Source organism: Lithobates pipiens, unplaced genomic scaffold, assembly GCF_037356315.1.
Source record: "Lithobates pipiens isolate NorthernLeopardFrog02 unplaced genomic scaffold, aLitPip1_a1.2 Scaffold_13, whole genome shotgun sequence".
NCBI classification, from domain to species: domain Eukaryota; kingdom Metazoa; phylum Chordata; class Amphibia; order Anura; family Ranidae; genus Lithobates; species Lithobates pipiens.
This window is the reverse complement of record NW_027507718.1, coordinates 179,041,492-179,064,725: the sequence shown is the minus strand read 5'-3', so window position 1 is coordinate 179,064,725 and position 23,234 is coordinate 179,041,492. Positions and strand designations below refer to the sequence as shown.

The window sequence follows — 23,234 nt, the reverse complement described above, 5'->3', positions numbered from 1 at the left end:
CCCCTCATCACGGAGCGCTCCTGGACCGAATCGGACCGCCGTAACCAGCGGGAGGGGGTCCGATGGGACCCCCCACCCGCTGGAAGGCAATCACGTAGATGTACGTGATTATGCCTGCCTGTGCCATTGTGCTGACGTACAATGGCAATACGGCGGTCCTCAAGTGGTTAATCTATAGGAACCTGGATGGAAACTTATTGATGCTATAAGCAGCCACTATTTCTGTTGATTTTTAGCAAAAGTTCAGTTAGGTAGACCATGGCAAATTATAGTAATGTTAAGCTCTCACCATAAACACAATATACTCCCACAATATATCCCTTGAGTATTGATAAACTTTTTTATATTTTTATACTTACTTTATATTTGTGGCGCATTAAAATAAAAACAGATCAGTTTTTTAGTATTTCACTCTCTAAATTAGCGGTTAATGTCACTGAACATGATTTTTCTTACATTTTTATAATGCAAGAGTAATTTACTGTCATCCTGTAAATCAGTGTTTCTCAACTCCAGACCTCAAGTACCCCCAACAGGTCACGTGTCAGGATTTCCCTCAGATGAAACGGCTGTGGTAATTACTAAGGCAGTGAAACTGATCAAATCACCTGTGAAAAATAATGGAGATCCTGAAAACATGACCTTTTGGTGGTAATTGAGGACTGGAGTTGAGAAACATTGCTGTAAATGACCACCACCACTACGATAATTCTCAAACTGTCAAGTTATAAATAGCTTAAAGAATGTAAAAATAAAATATTCCTTACCTACCTGGTTCCGTGTTTTGTGTGATTTCTGCAGCCACACCCTCCACTGGTCATATAATTTGATGCTAAGGTTGGAGCAGCCATATGCATGTTTCTTCACCCAGCCAAAGAATTGTTTTAATTCCCGTCTTAAGGTAGAATTCTGCTCACCACTCTTGGGGTCACATACTCCCGTGATTCTTTCTGATGGAAATACAAATTAAACATGTCAATACATATATCACTGAAAAACATGTGACCTTTTTAGGTTTGTACAGCAAATCTACATAATCAATTTACCCCAAGGTGATGTTTCAGGTTTTGGTAGATACCTTTCAATTGTCAGGCTCGTGCAGATTTTTGTGTTAGTGGGAACTAGCATTCCCACTCGAAATTGAGGTGTGATTAACATGCATTTCTGAATGTCACGCATAAGGTAGCCCATTCACTTCAATGGGCTTTGTGCAATTTTTGTGCAAAACACAACATCTTTTAAAATCTATCTAGGAACACAAAGAAATGTGACCTATTACCTTGTTTCTTTTCTTCTCGCTAATTTTGAAACCTCACTTTATAAACCCAGAGTAGTTGTAAAAGTTGCTTTAACTACTTCAGCCCTGGAAGAATTTACCCCCTTCCTGACCAGAGCACTTTTTGCGATTCAGCACTGCGTCGCTTTAAATGAAAATTGCGCAGTCATGCAACGTGGCTCCCAAACAAAATTGATGTCCTTTTTTTCCACAAATAGAGCTTTCTTTTGGTGGTATTTGATCACCTCTGTGGTTTTTATTTGTTGCGCTATAAACCAAAAAAGAGCGACAATTTTGAAAAAAAAGCAATATTTTATACTTTTTTGCTATAATAAATATCCCCAAAAAATATATAAAAAACGTTTTTTTTCCTCAGTTTAGGCTGATACGTATTCTTCTACATATGTTTGGTTAAAAAAATCGCAATAAGCATTTATTGCTTGGTTTGCGCAAAAGTTATAGCGTCTACAAAATAGGGGATAGTTTTATTGCATTTTTATTAATAATTTTTTTTTTACTAGTAATGGTGGCAATCTGCAATTTTTATCGTGACGGCAACATTATGGCAGACAGATCGGACACTTTTGGTGCAATTTTTTTTCAGCATGTCATGCTTTTCCACTTGTCTATTCAAAGTCAGTCGGGATCTAAAAAAATTTACTTTTTTCCTGTAATGAAATCTCAGAACCATTTAATAGCTGAAGAAACAAATATCCAATTTGTGCAAAAAACAAGCACAGTATGGGTTTAGCTAGGCGGAGTTCATTTCCACATCAATTCTACTAGCCAACTGTGGAGAGCTAATTAGACATCTAGAGGGATCCCTGATATACTTATTGTTGTTCTTAGGGCCTGCCTAAAGTGGCCTAGCTCCGCAATGTAGTGATATAATATAAAGTATAGCGTTGGGTAGATGATTAATTCGTTATTATAAGTCCTCTTCCGCAGCAACCCAATTCTTCCAGAGAGATGCACTTTATTGACTTCCAATACAGAACAAAGTCTTGCAACAGATGACAAAATATCCAACAGAGTATATCTTACAGATCTAGAACATATTCAGATCCCCATATTCCTTAATCCTTGATGCCTTCACACACACACACAAGACAAGACTGACTGCCATGTTATATATCCTAAGCATTGAATGGCTGAGCAACTTTGAACTTTGAATTGAATTGGCCTTTTCAATTAAATGCTTTGATCTCCTTGTGTCTTCTTTTCAGAGTGACAAAAGATTACCCCTACCCGTGAACAGCTGTAGTCATAAACTGCCCTAATTTGCATTCTTGCATATAAGCATAAACAAGTTCCTTTCAATATGCGTAATTAGATTAACAGATCCCACCTTAACAACCTTTTGGTGTATACAATAACCCAATCTAAATTCTTGCATATTAATACCAACAGGTTTCCTTCAATGTGTGTAATTAGATTAACAGAAACCACCTTAACAATCTTTTGGTCAACAAGTCCCCTTTGATATGTGTAATTGAGTTGGCTCCGACAAGGCATTCAACAAGTCAGTCCACTGACACACATATATGATACTTATCACATATATATATATATATATATATATATATATATATATATATATATATATATATATATATATATATATATATATATATACATATACACACATACACACACACACACATACCGGTACATATATATATACATACATATATACATATATATATACATACATATATACACACATATATATATATACACACATATATATATATATACACACATATACATACATACATACACATACCTACATACATACACACACACAAAGCCTACTACATATATCCCCACTTGGATCGGTTCGAATCAGAATCGATTCACAACCAAATTGCTCAGACATCCCTGGCTCTTAAGATTGAAGCCATCTCTATCTTTTCCTTCTTTTCCTGGATGGTTCTTAGTTGTCTTCTACCACAACAATATAAACCAAACAAAAAACATATTAATATAAATTGAATGAACACAAAAATCATGGAAAGAGTTCTCAATAGTGGGTGAGTAAGAGTGTTATTGGGTATGCTCCACCAAGGCTCCTGAAATTCTTTAGCAATTTTATTAGAACTGATGAGGTTTTCCTTCACCAGTTCTTGTAATTCTATAATTTTCCTATTATCCCTCTTAAATAATGTATCCAATTCAACTGTAAGTGGTGGAATTTTCTTAAATAAAGGAGAGATCATAGAGTCCCAATTGCCAAGATCTGTTTGCTCAATGTTCATAGATATTTGATTCATCTGAATATTGGCTCGAATGTCTTCCTGTCCAATTGTTAACAGTCCATCTGTAAGGTTCACACACCATCCTGTGGTAGGTGTCCGGCACTGAATTTGTTTCTGCCAAGTGAATGAGGGAACCCCCAATGCACAGACCCTTGAGCCTTCTCCGTGAATTATTCTCTTCCAGGCCGGTTCAAATTTTTGTAATCGAACCAGGCAGTTTCCAGAGTGTGTAGCAGCACAGCCCTCTATGTACTCCAGCCGCTCAAAAGAGCAGGAACAAAGCCAGGCCTGGGCCCGTCTGGTGCAGCAGTTGGGGTCCATGGTTTTCCAGACTTGGTTGTCCTTGACGACAAGTCTGCTTTGTGGTAACAGTTGTTTCAGTATATTAGTGCCATTTCTCACCTCCACCTCACCAAGAACGATCATCTTATATACGGGTAGGGGTGTTGTTGACCACGTAGGGATGTCGACGGTCAGAGGTATTTCCTGCTTTCCAATGCGATCTTTATTACAGAGAGTGTCCAGGCTCCTTACATTAGCCATGGCCAAGTTCCTACAAGTAACACCACTGTCTTTGATAAGATTGAATAATAAAGTTGAGTTCATTATCCTTGGCCATTCTCCTCGTTTGATTTCTTGGAGCCCTAGGCTCAGATGTTCACTCAGCAAGTTTCCTATAATACCACAAACTATAGATTTGGATACATTATTGGTTTGAATGGTTTTATTCAGCGCACTCACAGACATTTGAATGTTCTGCAAATCTGCAGCAATGGTGTGAATGTTTTGAATATCTATTTTCATTTCAGCTAGAGTGTTTAAATCCACTCTTCCCCCTTTAAGCAGTATCTGCTGTAATCCACCCACAAAATTCTGTTCTCTCATATTTAGACTCTCTATATCAACCCTATTCCAAATTGAACTACCCAAACTGAGGCCTGATATGATATCAGTACCCAGGTCCCTCTTTGCAACTTTCTTAAAATTAAGCCCTTGTGTAGCATCCCAAAATAAGTTTATATGTGATTGAAAGACTGTTTTAAACCACCATCCCATTGATTTTGGGCAACTCTCTGGAATGTTAAATGATGTGAAATTCAGCAATAAGGGTAATGATAAATATGAAACATCACTATACACTAAAGTTTGAGTTCGCTCAAGGAAAAGTCCATGTTCTGGCCACTGTAAAATTGTAGGACAGTCTCTAGAATTTGTGACCATTATATTTAGGGTTTTTGTATAGACTCCATCCGTCACATCATGAGGGCTACAGGATATAATACCCTCCTTAAATATTGTAAAATTCCTTTCTAAAGTCATTTGCATTTGTGGTCCACTCTTTGTCTCCATTAATATTATATCTGTACTCCTGTGACGGTCGCTTCCTTCTGGGTAAGTCCAAACAGCAGATTCCACCAAGTAATCAGATTTAGGCATCATGATCTCACATCTAACGAATATCCACCCCCCGACTATGCCCTTTACAGTATCCCCATGTATCTGGATGCTTTCTGAGACTTCTAAAACAGTAAGTTCTGTAGTATGATCCATTACACTTCTTTTATTTCGATCAGATTTCCCCACTGGTAAGCTTTTTAATTCCTCAACTTGACACTTTTCCACTCTGATGTTTGTGATGCAAAGTAGTAGAGTGATGTTATCAACACACATGCTAATAGAGAAGGCTTGTATTTGTCCAGGGAATATGTCTTCATTTTGGTGTAATCTTCCGGTATTCGCATTACTCCTGGGACCTGAAAGACAATCTCAGGAAGAAAGTTAGACAATGCTCACATCCATCAGATCCATTTTTCCTTTAAATGCTTTGATCTGACATGCATGACTCCATCTTGACCTGTCCTCTCCCAAGTCTAATAAGTAAACAGAGGGTCCAATTTTGTCTATGACTGCATAAGGGCCCTTCCACTTGGCCCTGGGAAATGGGTGAAAGCCAGAAAAATCCTGTAACATTACTCTAGCCCCAATTTGGTATTCACTAGTGTCACCCATTGCATTAAACCACTGTTGTGAGCTTTTATGGGTACATTCATCAGTTGCACACACAGCCTTATGTACTGTAATCACATGATCCTTTAAGATTTCTACCCATGATTCAGATAATGACACAGTTTCTAATGCTGCTGGGACTGGATTTATTAGATGTTCCCACGTTCTCATTGTTCTGCCGAGCAGAGCTTCATAAGGGGCAAAGCCTATGGACCTGCAAACTCTGGAACGAATAGTTGCCAGAACAAAGGGTAATTTTTCATCCCAATCGGTACCTTGCTCATTTACAACCTTTCTAAGGGCATTTTTTATTGTCCTGTTCATTCGTTCGACCTGTCCCGCAGACTCAGGATGATAGAAGATGTGAAATTTTTGGATGACACCAAGAAGCTTACATGTTTCTTGCATCACATTACCTACAAATCCTGGCCCATTGTCACTGTCTAAAACTTTTGGTATCCCCCACCGACTAAATATTTCTTTGATCAAGATCCTCGCAGTAGTAGTGGCAGTACAGTTTTTGGTAGGGAAAGCTTCCACCCAGTGACTGAAGGAATCCACCACAACCAGTAAATATTTGTTCTGGTGGGCAGTGTTAGGAAGTTCACCTGTATAATCAATTTGTATTCGCTCCCATGGTCCCATGGGAGCTTGTCTCATCAGTGCCCCTCTCCTCTTCCTATTTGCAGGATCATGTCTGGCACACATCAAACATGATAAGATATGGTCCTGCATGTGTTGTTTATTTTGGGGCCACCATGCTACATGATCTAATCTCTCTAAAGCTAAAGGAAGTTTGGGGTGCCCACCAACAGGGGACCCATGAATCCATGTGAGAATGTCTTTCCTCACACCTTTTGGGGCAACCCATAATGATAAATTGTTTTTGTAAGTTACCAAAAGGCCATCCTTCACCTGCATCTCTTGACCTTCAAATTGTATGGGTCCAGTCCCACACATTTCTTTTAGCTGAGCTAATTCCTCATCCTGATCTTGTATTTTACCCAACTCACATGTCCTTTCTTCAACTCCTTTTGCTTGAGCACGTGTAAGGGCAGACACTGGAAAGGACAAAGTACGTTCTATATGAGGCCATTCGGGGGATGTTACTGCAGCCTCCTTCGCTAATCTATCTACAGTATTGTTCCAGTAGTGCTCTGTTGTTTGTTTTCTGTGGGCCTGTACCTTTCGGATATTGATTTTTTGAAAATAATTGCGTTTCCTCCTCTATCATTTTCCATAAGGATGCATATCTTATCTCACTGCCATCTGTTCCTTTAAAGCCCATCACATTCCACCATGAAAGATAGACAACTGCGCCCTTGCATACCTGGTCTGAGTCAGAAGCAATGTTAACAGTTCCACCATCATCTCTTAACTCAATGAGAACTTGCAAAAGTGCTGCAATTTCCACATACTGTGCAGAGCGAGCTCTGCATGAATATGAAAATTGTCTCTGGACCTCACCATCCTTTACACAAACACCAGCAAATCCTGAGATCCGACTTCCATCTTTATAGTAAGAAGAACCATCAATGTACCAGCAGCCGCTTTCAAGGTCAAAGGGTTTGGATATGGCAGTAAAAACTCTGTGCTGCAAACTATTTCCTTGCACTTGACATTCATGAGCTTCACCTTCAATCATCAATCCACCAATCAGAACACTAGGTTCCTTTAACATCAAACCCTCAATATTCTCTGACAATAGAGCTGTAGTCCATCTCGCCAACCTTTTGCAATTCACATCTGCTTCTTTCCATTTCCCATTGGCCAACATGACTATAGGAGTGTGATGACTAGCAATGATGACCCTTTGTGTACCTGTCAAGTATCGGAATTTGTTGATTGCCCAATAACAACACAGCACCATACGAGTACACAAAGGATACTTCTGTTCTACAGATGATAGTAAACGTGATGCATAGGCTAAAGGTCTTTGTTTTCCAAAACAATCTTGGGTGAGTGCAACAGACAATGTACTAAGGCCCACGTGTGGATAGAGTCTGAATTCTTTGTTGGGGTCTGGTGATGCTAATGAAGGGGCATTGCCTAAAGTTTCCTTTAATGCTTCAATAGCTTGTGTGTGCTCTGATTTCCATTTCCATTCATCTTGCTTCAGCAGATTATACAAACACTCCGTTAATGATGCATAATGAGGCACAAACTCCCTACAGAAACCTGTCATGCCTAAGATCTGTCTCAGACTTTTTTCATCAGTGGGCAAAGGTAGCTTACCGATCAGCTCAACCCTTTGTTCATTGATACTTCGCCCTGACTGTGCTACAGTAACACCCAGAAATTGGACTTCCTGCTTCCCCAATTGTATTTTCTTTGGATTAACTTTCAAACCGGCTTCTCTCAAAAGCAATAACATTTCACTCACATCGTTCACATGCTCCTCCATGGAGGCTGACCCAATCAAAATGTCATCAACATATGAAATTACTCTTTCAGGTTTGGAAAACTTATCAATCACTTCTTTCATATGTGAGTGAAATATTGCTGCACTGTCTTTGTAGCCTTGTGGAAGAACTGTCCAATAATATTGAAGGCCCGCCCAGCTGAAGGCTGTTTTGTATTGACAAGTTGGGTCAAGGGGTAAATTCCAATAACTGTTACTGATATCAATGACCGTAAACCATTTCATTTCTGGTGTTAACTTGGCAATCATTTCCGGGTAAGCTGCTACCACAGGTGCCATACTTTTAGCATATTTGTTTAAGGCACGGTAATCTATCGTCAGCCTGAACGACCCATCGGGTTTGATGACCGGCCAGGCTGGCGAATTACATATTGATGCACCCCTTTTTAACGTACCCTGCGCCTCCAATTGTTTTATAGCTTCTGTTATAGGTTTAATGGCCTCTTTTGGGACTGGGTATTGCTTGAGAGGCGCGGGATCAAATCCTTCCAATAAAATCATTGTATTCATCCTACCACAATCTTGTTTATGTTTAGCCATTATGTCTTCAAATTCACCCATCAGACTATCCCAACAGGGATCCCAATCCCCCTGTAACACACCAACGGGCTTTACTGCTGCTGTTACTAATTCCATGGGAGGATGCCACACATGACCCAATCCGTCATTTCCAGACATCATCCACAACTTCATGTTTGCAAGATCAACCACCAGACCTTGCTGTACACAGACATCAGCACCAATTATGTCCTGATTTTGACAAACAACGTCACACTCCCACTTCTCTCCTCCTATTTGCATCTCAACACCACGCACAAAAGGAGCTTCAATGGAATGTCCAGTGACACCTGTTATTTTGATTGTCTCATTTCCAGGGGCAACTGATTTACTAAAACTAATAGCTGCCCCACTATCTAACAGCGCATTTACACGAGTTCCCCCTAATGTTACATCAACAGTGGGCCGCCCCCAGGAGTCTAATGTTAAATCAGTTAAGAATCGGCAGGAAGGGGCTTGGGGGGCTCGGAACCCCTAACAATGACTGTTAGAGGTAGACACAGCACATTCCTTTCCTATTGCTGCTACTTTAACCCCTCCTGCTTTTATTTTTTCCATTTCTTCCTGTATCTTATATAGCTCCTCCCGCAAACGATCTCTTTCACTTCTCATCTCATTAAATGGCACCCAAGGCTGTTTATTAGGCTTTCCTCTGGATTCTGGCTTCCTATAACTACCTGAAGTGTCATAAGATCTTCCTCTCCATGGTCCTAAATCATCTCTATTTTGCTGACCCTTGACTCTAAAAATTCTAGCTGCATCAACCGCAAGACTGTCTTCTCTGCACTTTCTCCTCCACACATTATCTGCTCTTAACAAGATATCATTAAGGTCACTAGGATCAGGTGTAACAGATAAAATTCCTTCCCTGACATCACCATCCAATGCTTCTAATAACATTGCCCTATGTACCAAACCACCACGTTCAAAACCGGGATTCCCAGTCATCACATATTCCATCACACTGCTAATTCTATCTGCAAGTTCATATGGGCATTCATCCTTCATTTGCCTAATCTTCCCTGACAAAGACATATTTGTTGTCACACTATATAATGCTTTAAATAATTCCTTTAAAACATCCTTAGTTTTATGACGTTGGCCACAATTTTGCAAAATCCTTGCCCACAATCCAGTGCCTATACTTTTCTGCAAAATTCTAGCTAGGTCCTCCACATTCAAGTTGTATGCGTCTCTGACTCTCTGCAAATCACAAAACCATTTCATGAATCTATTTATATCATAGCGAGGTACCTGACCAATCTCTCTTATAATAGCTTCCATCTCCTGTGGCTTTAGTTGTTTTGTGATTAGTTTAATTTCACTTGAATCGTCAGTATTCAATACAGTTGTTGTAGTGGTAGGAGCTGCTGGTATGCATGGGGCTGCATGTAAATCATCCCAGGGATATATTGGCTTATAATCTTTGGTATCAAGCTTTACTTTAGTGGTATCATTTTGATGCGTGTAACTTGATTTCTCTGCCAATTTATCAAAAGCAATGTTAGCAGCATGTTTACACTCCTCCAACTGCTTCTCAACAGTTTGTATTTTTACTGACAATTCCTCATTTGCCCGACTTAAATCATCACATAATTTTGCCTTTTCAATCAGTGCCTCCCCAGTAGTGATAGCATGTAACCTGAGATCTGATATCCTCTCATTCAACCCTTTCTCCTTCTCCTCATATCTCTGAGTCTGTTCTAGAATTTTCTGTTTTTTTTCTTTAATCTCCTCTATTAATTCTGTACAACAAGACAGTAGTCCCTGAATAATGATACCCTTACGTTTCTTTTGCTTTGTTTTCTTATCAAAGACACTATCAGATAAAAAGCATTTCATTAAATCCCATGACTGTCTATATTCTTGGGGAATCTCGTAAGGCCCCCCATGATTTTTTATATAATCTAACAGCCATATATTCACATCCTCTCCCTTAGTGTTATTGTCACCACCAGACACAGCCAAAGCCATTGTGGAGAAAAGAAAAAAGCAATGAGAAGAAAAAATAAATAAATAACTAAATAAAATAAAAAATTCTATTTAGAAAATAATGAACAAGGCACACTTACCAATTGTTAGGTTTCCTAGAACGTCCTTCCTGGGTCCTCACGGTCTTCTTTCACTTCACAGATTGTGAATTCCAGTCTCCAGCGAACAATTCTAGGCGCATTAGTTACTCCTTCAGCCTCCAGTTCAGGTCTTCTGGTACACGATAGTCCTTTTCTTGTTGTTTCCAGTCTCCAGAGAATAATTCTGGGGTTCCAAACTTCTTTAATTTTGTAGATCAGACTCTCTTATGTCACAACCAGACATTAGAGTTACAGCACAGGTCTCCATCAAACTTCTGTCCACCTCACAGGATTGTTGTCACCACCGACTTCTGTTACTAAGTCCTGAAAATGCTCTTCTGGTCACTTGTCACGGCACCAATGTAGTGATATAATATATATATAGTGGCGGGTAGATGATTAATTCGTTATTATAAGTATTCTTCCGCAGCAACCCAATTCTTCCAGAGAGATGCACTTTATTGACTTCCAATACAGAACAAAGTCTTGCAACAGATGACAAAATATCCAACAGAGTATATCTTACAGATCTAGAACATATTCAGATCCCCATATTCCTTAATCCTTGATGCCTTCACACACACACACAAGACAAGACTGACTGCCATGTTATATATCCTAAGCATTGAATGGCTGAGCAACTTTGAACTTTGAATTGAATTGGCCTTTTCAATTAAATGCTTTGATCTCCTTGTGTCTTCTTTTCAGAGTGACAAAAGATTACCCCTACCCGTGAACAGCTGTAGTCATAAACTGCCCTAATTTGCATTCTTGCATATAAGCATAAACAAGTTCCTTTCAATATGCGTAATTAGATTAACAGATCCCACCTTAACAACCTTTTGGTGTATACAATAACCCAATCTAAATTCTTGCATATTAATACCAACAGGTTTCCTTCAATGTGTGTAATTAGATTAACAGAAACCACCTTAACAATCTTTTGGTCAACAAGTCCCCTTTGATATGTGTAATTGAGTTGGCTCCGACAAGGCATTCAACAAGTCAGTCCACTGACACACATATATGATACTTATCACATATATATATATATATATATATATATATATATATATATATATATATATATATATATATATATATATACATATACACACATACACACACACACACATACATATATATATACATACATATATACATATATATATACATACATATATACACACATATATATATATATATACACACATATATATATATACACACATATACATACATACATACACATACCTACATACATACACACACACAAAGCCTACTACACGCAATCTCTCAGATCACACACAAAAGAAGGACAAAGTTCTGCAGAACTTTCTTTTTATACTTATTCATCTTTATTCATGCACGAATGAAGCATACTATAAATCTACGCAAATACACAGATAATATAGGAATACACTGGTAATTTTATTCTCTTGCTGCTAAGAGATTAAATTGATACTAAAGTCAAAAAAATTTTGGGTTTAAAAATAACAAACATGTTATACTTACCTGCTCTGTGCAGTGGTTTTGCACAGAGCAGCCCAGATCCTCCTCTTCTTGGGTCCCCCCACTTCTGGCTCTTCCCTCCTGCTGAGTGCCCCCACAGCAAGAAGCTTGCTATGGGGGCACCTGAGCTGAGCTTCTGCTCTGTGTCCATTCAGATATGGAGCTGCGGTTCAGCTCCACCTCCTCTCTCTCCTCATTGGCTCACTCACTTTGATTGACAGCAGCAGGAGCCAATGGCGCCCTGCTGCTGTCTCAGCCAATGAAGAGAGTGAGTCCCAGACAGCCGAGCATCTTGTGCAACATCGCTGGATTGAGATGGGTTAAGGTGAGTATTAGGGGGCTGAGGGTGGCTGCTGGACACAGAAGGTTTTTTATCCTAATGCATAGAATGCATTAGGATAAAAAAACCTTCTGCCTTTACAACGGCATTCAACTTTTTTGTAGCAGTTATCTGAATAGGCTAGAGCTACAAAGGAGATTTGTAGCTTAACCCCCGCTACTAAAATTGCTAGGGATTTACTTTGTATGCTTAACAAATGATTGCTAAACAAAGGATCAAATGGTTCCCTGTGGAATAATCTACAAAAGTAGTATTCAGTAGCAATCAATCTTGCATGCTTGCACAAAGTGCAGTTCATGTGTGATTGACTGCTACATGGTGGTACTGAATGCTACTTGTGTAGCCCTCTCCACAGGGAGCCATTTGCTCTATTTGTTTAGCAATCATTTTCTACACGTAAAAAAACACTAACAATTTAAAAACAGGATTGATCTACTAAAAATCTTTTGTGCAGCTTTGGCCTATTCAAGCAAATGCCAGCAAGTAGCTAAATCTCTTAGTAGTATGGTATTACAATTACCTCTGTAGGCCAAGGCTAAATACTCAAAATTTCCAGTAAATAGGAATGAGCTGAACATATCTTGGTTCAGTTTGAGGTGGGTTTGTCAACATTACTGAGGTTTGGGTTCCATGCAAGCATGCAGTCTGCTAGGCCAGAAAAGTGTGGACAAGCATGTTGCCCCATTTCCCCCATACCATACTAGGCTACATGCCCCCAACATCCCCCCTTTCACAGCAAAACACCTTGTTCCTATGTTGATGGGAGCAAAAACCTCTTTCCAACAACCCTGGCCTGGTGTTTGAGAGGCTCGGCTGTTAGAGGGCTTATTAAAATCTGGAAATCCCCTTTGAGAATGAGAAAGTAGTAGATAGTACCTACCCATTCACAAAAAATATGTGAATCGTTAAAAAAAAAAAAAAAAAACACTTTTTGATAAGTCCTTAATTTAAAAAATGCAAAAAAAAAACATAAACTAAAAAGGACTCATGATGTAAAGCTATTTTGAATCATCTCATCCAGCAAAGCAGATCTTCGTCAGTCATGAAGGACACCTGGCCCACAGAAAAAAAAGAAATCTATTGACCGCCAAACACTTCTGGATTTTTTGCTACACTTGCAGCAAATGATGGCAAAAGGGATGGGGTATACCCAGTGATCACATTGACCAATTGCTTTAACCTGTTGTTTTCCTTAACAACCATTGACAGTAGAAGCTTTCATATGTAGCAGTGGTAGGAAAACAGCTACTATATATGACGTTCGGCTCTTGTTGAAGGAATTAATATTCTGCCATTCGGTTAAATGTCCAAAGTTTGGTCTGAACCTGGGTCTGGAGCAAACGGAGAGCTCATCCCTGATGGTGAATTATTGTCAAATTAAGTAGATATCAAAGAGTGAGGGAATAACATAGGCCATTGTCTCTTTACAAGTTCGATTTTTTAACTTGATTTGTACCCTTGAGTTTGGTATTTACATGTAATTATCAAATTCTTTCATCAATAATATTATAAAGAAATAAATAAATCAGCCTTTTTACTTTAAACAAGTGACTACTGCAAATTGGGGATGGGCATCATATTCAGGTTAAAAACAATCCTGGAGTTTGATTTAATTATTTTTTCTTATTATTATTCATTGGGTTCTGTGAGACTTCCAACACCTTTGAAATTACAGTGTCCATCTTTTCCATTATCCTATCAAAACCCTTCACACTGTTAGTTGAGGGCAAGCTGAAAAGCTTTTTTACCTCATGGAACCATGTGCAGATTAGGCAAAGAGAACTCATGTAGCCATCACCTTTGCAAGGCAGTATCTGAACTGGTGGTCATATCTTGCAAGGAACCCATGTTTTTGAGGTATAATGATAAGGTGATGTTTAGGCCTAGGACTTTCTGCTTTCAAACATAGTAGTAACTAGTTTGCATTGTCGTCCCTGCCTGTGTTTCCTTCACCAGGGTAGGGATGGCCTTACAATAAAAAAAAGGAATGCAAACAATTATAATTTTAGGCCCGCCTGATCTTGTTTTTTTTTTTTTAATAAAGAGGATTTCAGAAATGTATGGGCAATTATGGTAATAGAAGGGATACATATGTGGAACTTTAGTGTACACAAATTTACAACACAAGTATGCGGGGACATGTTGCAAACAAAGAGCAGAGTTGCCTGTGTCTGCAACAATTGTCAACGTTAAACTTCCCCTGTTGAAGGGAAACCTGCGTATAGATGTAGGTTTTCAACCTGCAGCTATGCCTACAGTGTGGGAGATTCAACCACCATTAGAAAATGTACAAAGAGTTTTTTTTTTGGCTTTTGGCTTTTTAGGCTTCCTCTATAATGGTGGCAGTAGATTCCCAGATTTTTCCTCTTATATCAGGGAGGAGGGGGAAATGTCACGCTGGTGGCCTCTACCAAAAATGTCCTCCTCCTCACTGCCATAACCCAACACTCCTCTTCCTAGTTGCCTGCACGAAAACACTTATAGCGATACCCTCACTTAAGAGGGCCGCAAGTTTGGTTTGGGCCCTGAGCACAGCTCCGCCAACCCCCCCCCGGCAATCTGCTCTACCCACTCTAGCACAGTTAGTATCTAGCAATACACATTAAATCGCTTATACTCTAAATATGTGTGTGTGCGTGGGTGGATAACTCAAGCTCATAGACAATCTTTGAAAGTATATATCTGACTTTACTTGTTGTTTTTATAAAAGGAATAACATGAATCGAACATTTGGTTTGCAACACATAAGCAGGTCCCTGCAGTAACCAGTAATAAAAATAAACAGAGTAATCAGCATAATAAAGTATTGCTATGCAACTCTAGCGCTGCCCTTTTTCAGCTACTTCCCCGCATGGGTAAACTAACACCCAGCACTATCTACCTATGCAGTCAGGCCTGACTGATCTAGATGGAAGTCCAGTGAAACAATATTCGCTAGCAATCTTTCGGTGGTGCACTTGAAGAACAACTTTGTAATCCAAACGAATAATAAAGATAAAATATCTGTCTTTAAACAGCTCTCACCACCCGGACAAGTCCAAGTCCGTTTCCTCCGCCGATTCGTCTAGGAACAGGAATCCACCGACCTCCGAGTCTTCAATCCTTCTGGTGTACTGCAGCAAGGATGAGAAAATGTCTCTCAGGTGCAGCTAGGCTGGCAGAGGGCTCTTTGGAAAAGAGCACAAGGCCCAGGCTTCAGGTCTTGTGCCTCCAGCAGTTCAGCACAGACCTCCTCTTGCTAGGAGAGGGGGGGTGTCCAAAAAGAGCGAACTAGGCCTCTCCCCCTCCTTATATGTCCTCCCCCATGAGTCTCTGGGGCATAACTCCAAACATCCTGGGAACCAGCGGGGTTCTGGGAACAGTAGTTTTATAGTCCTTAAAGAGACCCCGCTACACACTCTTTTGTCCTCCTTTGCCTCCTGCTGCCTCATGGCATTCCACATGAAGGGAAGGGAGTGACCTTGTGTTTAAAATAATGGTGCTGGCTTGACCTTCTGGGCAACATAATGGTGGCTAGGGACACAAATAAGGGAGCATTAGCATTCCCAAAAGATGACAGCTATGCACTTTTGATGAGTAAAAGGATACATTAGCAGCTCTCAAAATAAAATGGCTGCTAACTGGGAAAGGGTACATTCTTCAGAATTAGGAAGAGGAAGCAAATGGTACATTAGCAGCACTGTAAAAGAAAGTGATTAGTATGAATCATTTAGCCTAGGCGTATACTGATACGGCGCGAGTTGAATGTGTTCTTCAGTCCAATTTCAAGGAGCAGCTTCAGTGCAAGTTGATGCATTTGGATACAGTCTCTCTCCTTCTCTTCTGATATGGACCAGGGATGGGAGATAAGGAACAAAGTAAATACTTTTAGAAAACATACTGGAATCATATTATTTTAGGAAAGATAAGCGACCTGTATGTGATTTACTTTCAAGTCTGTGTAGCTACAAATCGCACCACACTGCACTAAGCTCACACAGGACCTTTTTTAAAATTGCATCGGATTTGTACTGCATATATTGAATGGCCTCCATAGAAATTAAGGTTATTTCACTTGTCATGTGATTCCATGTGTTCTGGAATGCATAAACAATCGCATCAGTGTGAGCTAGGGCTTAAGGGGGAGGAGTACATGTCATTTACTGCTGACTTGTCGCATTGAGGTGCTACTCACAAGGGCTCTGTGATGATGAGTCATGCATATCTTCATATATGTTGCATCTAAAAGACTGGCCTTTTACCACTACTATTACACTGCAGGCTGAGGCTGCGGACCATAATGGTGCTGTCAATGGCAGATATGTTATAGAGCCAGCACAGTAGGGCTCATTCTATTTTCTGTCTATTCAAATGCAAACATACTGTCCTGCAGGATTAATTGCTACCAGACACATTTCTAGTAGAACTGTACCTCCTAAACTCCGAAGAGCCAGTGAGCATTTGTGGAATACAGGAAAGCTGGATGAGGTTGCCAGGGTTCTATTTTGCTTAATGCTAACAAACAACGTCTTTCTGCTGAGAAGTGGAGCTTGGCACCAGCAGAGAGATTAGGGCACCCCCCAGAGCAGTTTGAGAACACGTTGATAAGTAAAAAAGGAGGAGCAATATGCATAGAGGTAAGTGCACCCACCAGAGGATTATTTCCTAAATTACCTGATTGCAATTTATTTATTTTTTGACTGCTATTATCAAAGAACAATTGGCTCTACTGTATGAATGAGGATGCTTTTTCCTAAGAAACATGCATAGAATATAATTAAAAAATGTTCATAAATTCTGCGTATGTCCAGTTATATGCTATGTGCTCCAAACTATTGCTTTTTGTATGCTGTGCTGTATGGAGTCCATTGCAATCTGTTCTCTGACCATATCAATTCATATTCTATGCAGTACTTTACATACACCAGACAGCTGCCCTGTATATTTTATATTGTGGACATCTCCAAAAGGCTGGTAACCCTGATGCTGGGCTTCCAGAGCACATTGTAGAAAGTGCAACAAAGTGTTCCAAAAAGCCTTCTCCATAAGCCCCCGTACACACGGTTGGACATTCTGACAACAAAATCCGTTAGATTTTTTCCGACAGATTTTGTCTGAAACTGGTGTTGCATACACACGGTCGGACAAAGTTGTCGGAAAATCTGATCATTCGGGAACATTATGACATTCTTTCATTGCGTCAGGACTACATTGTGGCTAGTAGCCAATAGCTTTGGTCTCGTAATTTGATCTGAGCATGCGTGGCACTTTGTCTGATCGGAATTCTCTACAAACGATCGGAAAAAGTCCGACGGAAAAAGTCCGATAGAGCCTACACACGATCGGATTTTTCAACAATATAATCCGATCGGACCTTTTCCGTCAGAATTTCTGACCATGTGTACGGGGGCTAAGACCTGCTATTCATTTCACTCACACACCTACTGCCACTCTGTACAGCCTTACAACAATTAAATCTTACCATGTCCACCCCACTAAACAAATTATATTTGTATACACATATAAAAATAAATATTATATTTGAAGTCTCTGATGGTTTAGAGGTAACTTGTATACCTTTCCATAAAGCCATCATGTAAAACAAATTCTTATCATCAATAAAAAAAATATGGTTTTGGGAAAAAATCTGATATTTTCTATCAGAAAAAAAAGCATTTTAGAAACTTTTATTTTCATCTGCTAAATCCCCTGGTTCTCATATGACATTAAACATTCTCAAAAATGATCCCATCTGTATAGTATAGAGGTTTATATGCAATCATTTTTCTCCATGCAAAAGCATTTTAAAAATATATCTATCTATCTACTGTATTAGTGTTCAAAATAATGTTTTTATAACTGTTTCATCGACTCAGATTTGAGGCACAACTATATGTTTTAAATAACTTGTCATGGGAGTTAGCAAAGCTGTTTTCTTCAAATCCTGTTTATATCCAGGATTATAAAAACCGGAAAATAATAACATGGAGATAGGTTAATAATTAAGGAACAGAGAACTGTTGAAATCTGCTGGCAGCTGATAAGGTATAAAAAACAAGAGGTATTTCCCCACTGGGAAATAATTTTGAAAACTGGCTTTTTCGCAAGAACACCAGGTGTCGAAGCATAGTTAAGACATTCTTGACTAGAATAAAGAGCAGTCTGTAGACTATTAAGTGTACAGCCAACTCAGGCAAGATCCTATCTGCTCCAAATATTGTCAGCTCTTGACAGTTCAGAAGGTAATGGTATATCATAAGAGTGTGTCAGTGTTATCATGAAAAACTTTGCCAGACTACAGTTAGAAATAGGACAAAACATAGGAAACGTCAATACTAAAGCCAAACATTTGGGACTGGTTTACTAACAAATTCATTTCACACTGGCATGAGTTCTCAAACCATGAACTTTAGATTAATTTAAACTTTTGAAATTAGAAATTTTCCTAAATTTGATTGAATGTTTAAAAAAATGCACAGTAATATAAGTAAAACAAATAAGCCCCTAATGCATAGTAACAGTCAGGTTATGTTCACATGGGTGTTAAAGAAAAAAAAAAAAAAAAAAGTAAATGTAACATATTTGGAATGCGTTAGAAAGTTAGAAGGCTTATTTAAGGATTTATATATAAATATATATGAAAACTTTGCTATAAACACCCCCAAAAACTCATATCTACAGTTATCTACCATCAGTTGCCCAGCTGCTCGTAAAAGGTACACCCCAGTTTTTTTTTTTTTTTTTTAATAACCACATATATATCAACACTAGCTTAAAAGCACAATCAGACAAAAAGGGGTTGATTTGCTAAAACTGGAGAGTGCAAAATATAGTACAGCTGTGAATAGTAGACAGCCAGCTTCTAATTTTAGCTTGTTCAATTAAGCTTTAACAAAAAAAAATCTGATTGATTTCTATGCAGATCTTCTCCAGTTTTAGTAAACCACAAAGTGACTGTGTCATACACTCATCAAATACAAGTCTCTGATATAGTGCTCAAAAGAACATATTGTATATTGCTCAAAAATAATGAAAACAAAACATTACAGTAGTGAAGCCATGAGGCAAAAATAGTCCTTAACATACAATCCTTCTTCAACTTCCAACAAATTCCACTAAAGTGATCCTAGTACATATTATTAGTTTTTTTCATTCAAACAGCGGGCTGAATGAAAAGAAAACGTAAGATCTCAGGAGGAGCCGCTGTACTAAGTATAGTGTATTGAAAAAGTATTCACACCCCTTGAAATTTTCAACATTTTGTCACGTTACAACCAAAAATGTGAATGTATTATTTTGGGATTGTATGTGATAGACCAACACAAAGTGGCACATAATTGTGAAGTGGAAGGAAAATTATAAATGTTTTTCAAAATTTGTTACAAATAAATGTGTGAAAAGTGTGGCGTGCATTTGTATTTAGCCCCCTTTACTCTGATACCTCTAACTAAAACCTAGTGGAACCAATTGCCTTCAGAAGTCACCTAATTAGTAAAGTCCACCTGTGTGTAATTTAGTCTCAGTACAAATACAGATGTTCTGTGAAGCCTTCAGAGGTTTGTTAGAGACCCTCAGTGAACAAACAGCATCATGAAGGCCAAGGAACACACCGGACAGGTTAGAGATAGAGTTGTGGAGAAGTTTAAAGCAGGGTTAGGTTATTAAAAAAATCCCAAAGCTTTGAACATCTCACGGAGCACCGTTCAATCCATCATCTGAAAATGGAAAGAGTATGGCACAGCTGCAAACCTACCAAGACATGGTTGTCCGCCTAAACTGACAAGCTGGGCAAGGAAAGTATTAATCAGAAAAGCAGCCAAGAGGCCCATGGTAACTCTGGAGGAGCTATAGAGATCCACAGCTCAAGTGGGAGAATCTGTCCACAGGACAACTATTAGGTGTGCACTCCACAAATCTGGCCTGGAAGAGTAGCAAGAAGTTTGCCATGGTTGAAAGAAAGTCATATGAAGTCCTGTTTGCAGTTGCAAGAAGCCATGTGGGGACACAGCAAATATGTGGAAGAATGTGCTCTGGTCAGATGAGACCAAAGTGAACTTTTTGGTCTAAAAGCAAAACGCTATATGTGGTGGAAATCTAAAACTGCACATCACCCTGAATACACCATCCCCACCGTGAAATATGGTGGTGGCAGCATCATGTTGTGGCGATGCCTTTCTTCAGCAGGGACAGGGAAGCTGGTCAGAGATGATGGGAAGATGGATGGAGCCAAACACAAGGCAATCTTAAAAGAAAACCTATTATGCCACATACACACGACTGGACTTTCCAGCAGACTAGGTCTGACGGTCTTCCCGACTGACTTTTCAACTGACTTCCGAACGAACAGACTTGGCCACACATTTTGAACATGATGACGTAAGATGGGACTAAAAAAGGAAGTTCAATAGCCAGTAGCCAATAGCTTCCCTTGCTTTGTATTTGGTCCGTCGGACAAGCATACAGACGAACGGTTTTCCCGATAGGAATTGAGTCCGTCGGACAGATTTGAAACATGTTCGATTTCTAGATCCATCTGATTTTTGGATTAGCCCACACACAATCGGATTCTCCGACGGACTGATTCTGTCGGACCTAGTCTGCTGGAAAGTCCGGTCGTGTGTACGCGGCATAAGAGTCTGAAAAAGACTTGAGACTGGTGCGGAGGTTCATCTTCCAGCAGGACAACAACCCTAAACATACAGCCAGAGCTACAATGGAATGGTTTTGATCAATGCATATTCATGTGTTAGAATGGCCCAGTGAAAGTCCAGACCTAAATCCAAATGAGAATTTGCGGCAAGACTTGAAAATTGCTGTTAACAGACGCTCCCCATCCAGTCTGACTGTGCTTGAGCTATTTTGCAAAGAAGAATGGGCAAAAATGTCACTCTCTAGATGTGCAAAGCTGGTAGGGACATCCCCAAAAAGACTTGCAGCTGTAATTGCAGGTAAAGGTGGTTCTACTGCGTATTGACTGAGGGGGGCTGAATGCATGCCACACTTTCACACATTTATTTGTAAAAAAATGTTGAAAACCATTTATCATGTTTCTTCCACTTCACAATTATGTGCCACTTTGTGTTGGTCTATCACAGAAAAACCCAATAAAATACATTTACGTTTTTGGTTGTATCATGACAAAATATGGAAAATTGTTAAGGGGTGTGAATACCTTTTCAAGACACTGTATACGATGTTAGTACAGCAATCTCACCTGCTGATCTATTGTGTTCTGACAGGGGGGGCAGTCAGCGATCTCAGCCATTGGGTCAAATAATGATTTTCCCCATGGAGTTTATTTAGACAGGATCTCAGGGTACACTTCTTATTTAAGTTGAAAAAAAGACACTAATCTATCTAGTTCAATCAATTAAAAAAACACACCCACACAAATTGAAAACCTCCATACACACAATACTATACCCACAGTTGATCCAGAGAGGGAAAACATACATCAGTTTGGTTGCCCTTCTCTGTACTCCAATTTCCCAATATCATTTTTGTGAACCGATGCCCAAAACTAACTGTATATTCCAGATGAGGTATTACTAATGATTTGTACAGGGTCAAAATGTTGTCTCTCTCTCTCTGGTGTCTCTACCTCTTTTGATACAAGAAAGCCTTTTGCTAGCTTTAGAAACTGCAGCTAGGCTTTGTATGCTTATATTAGGTCTATGATCTACCAGAACACCCAGTACCTTCTCTACCATTGATCCCCCAGCTGTTCTCCTCCCAGTATAAGTTGAAGTTTTCATGTTTTTAGTCCCTAAATGCATAACTTTACATAAAGCTTTTTAGGGACCATAACATCTCCAACCATCTCTATGGTCTAGGAGACTGGAAGCGATGAGCATTTCATCACATCTAGTTAGGGCAAACGTAAATAGAGGCATTTATTTCTTCTTTTTAAAGCATGAGATCAATGTTTTTCTTTTCTTTAGCTCATGCTTTCAAGGGTAGAGGAGAGATCTGGGGTCTTATAAACCCACAATGTCTCCATAAAGAGGACCTGTCATGCTTTGTTGCTATCACATGTGATGTTTAAATTTCTTGTGACAGCAATAAAAGTGATAAAAAAATGAATAAATAATACAATAAATAATAAGAAAAAAAGTGCCCCTACCCCCCTTGGCCTCAGGAGTGAGCACATAGGATGGTGGTGCATGCATATGTAATATGTAAATAGGTCTTGTAGTTTTTCCCCAATTCATGAACGTGTACAATTATAAAGCATGACATGTTAGGTATCTATCTATTTTACCAAAAAATTGGGTTATATATTGTGGGGGGTTTTTTTGCATTTAAATTCATCAAAGTAATTTTTTTGCAAAGAGAAATTACATTTGATAAAACAATGCATGAATACCGTGTGACATAAAAAATTGCTGCCATTATATATATTATATATTATATTATATTATATTATATTATATTATATTATATTATATATATGTATATATATTTATATTTATATATATAATGTTTGGGGGTTCTTAGTAGTTTTCAATAAAAAAATACAGATTTTTACTTTTAAACAAAAAGTGTCAGAAAAGGCCTGGTCTTCAAGTGGTTAAGGTATAAGACAACAAACCTGTAGCATTCACCTTCAAACACAGATCAGTAATGTGAATTCCTGTCCCATTTTATAATTAAAAAAAAACAACATTGAAAAAAAAATGTGTACCATATGCCATGAAGATTGTCTGCTTAGAAAGAAATGATAAGTCGGGGACATAGTATGAATATAATAGACATTGTTGCAAGCCTAAAGAACGTCCCACATTGAAATTATTTAGTAATACAATAATAT

The 23,234-nt window shown here is 38.9% G+C and overlaps 2 protein-coding genes and 1 long non-coding RNA gene across 9 annotated transcripts in view; 1 reads left to right on the top strand and 2 right to left on the bottom strand.

Moving 5' to 3' along the window:
• CRLF1 (cytokine receptor like factor 1) overlaps nucleotides 1-23,234 on the bottom strand; it is a 206,874-nt gene that overhangs the window by 38,034 nt on the left and 145,606 nt on the right. For 3 of the 6 annotated variants that reach the window (XM_077475934.1, XM_077475929.1, XM_077475933.1), the window contains one exon: nucleotides 768-950. In XM_077475934.1, coding sequence (XP_077332060.1) covers nucleotides 768-950 — 183 coding nt within the window. The remainder of the gene's footprint in view (nucleotides 1-767; nucleotides 951-23,234) is intronic. The other 3 variants (XM_077475930.1, XM_077475931.1, XM_077475932.1) reach the window with 1 other exon arrangement.
• On the bottom strand, nucleotides 8,996-10,495 carry LOC143973890 (uncharacterized). Its single transcript, XM_077474771.1, has one exon. It carries the CDS (start codon nucleotides 10,493-10,495, stop codon nucleotides 8,996-8,998), a length of 1,500 nt encoding a protein of 499 aa, XP_077330897.1.
• The window catches only part of LOC143974480 (uncharacterized), a 116,631-nt gene continuing 110,107 nt past the window's right edge, over nucleotides 16,711-23,234 (top strand). For both annotated transcript variants that reach the window (XR_013272231.1, XR_013272230.1), the window contains exon 1: nucleotides 16,711-17,061. This is a non-coding gene — a long non-coding RNA (uncharacterized LOC143974480). The remainder of the gene's footprint in view (nucleotides 17,062-23,234) is intronic.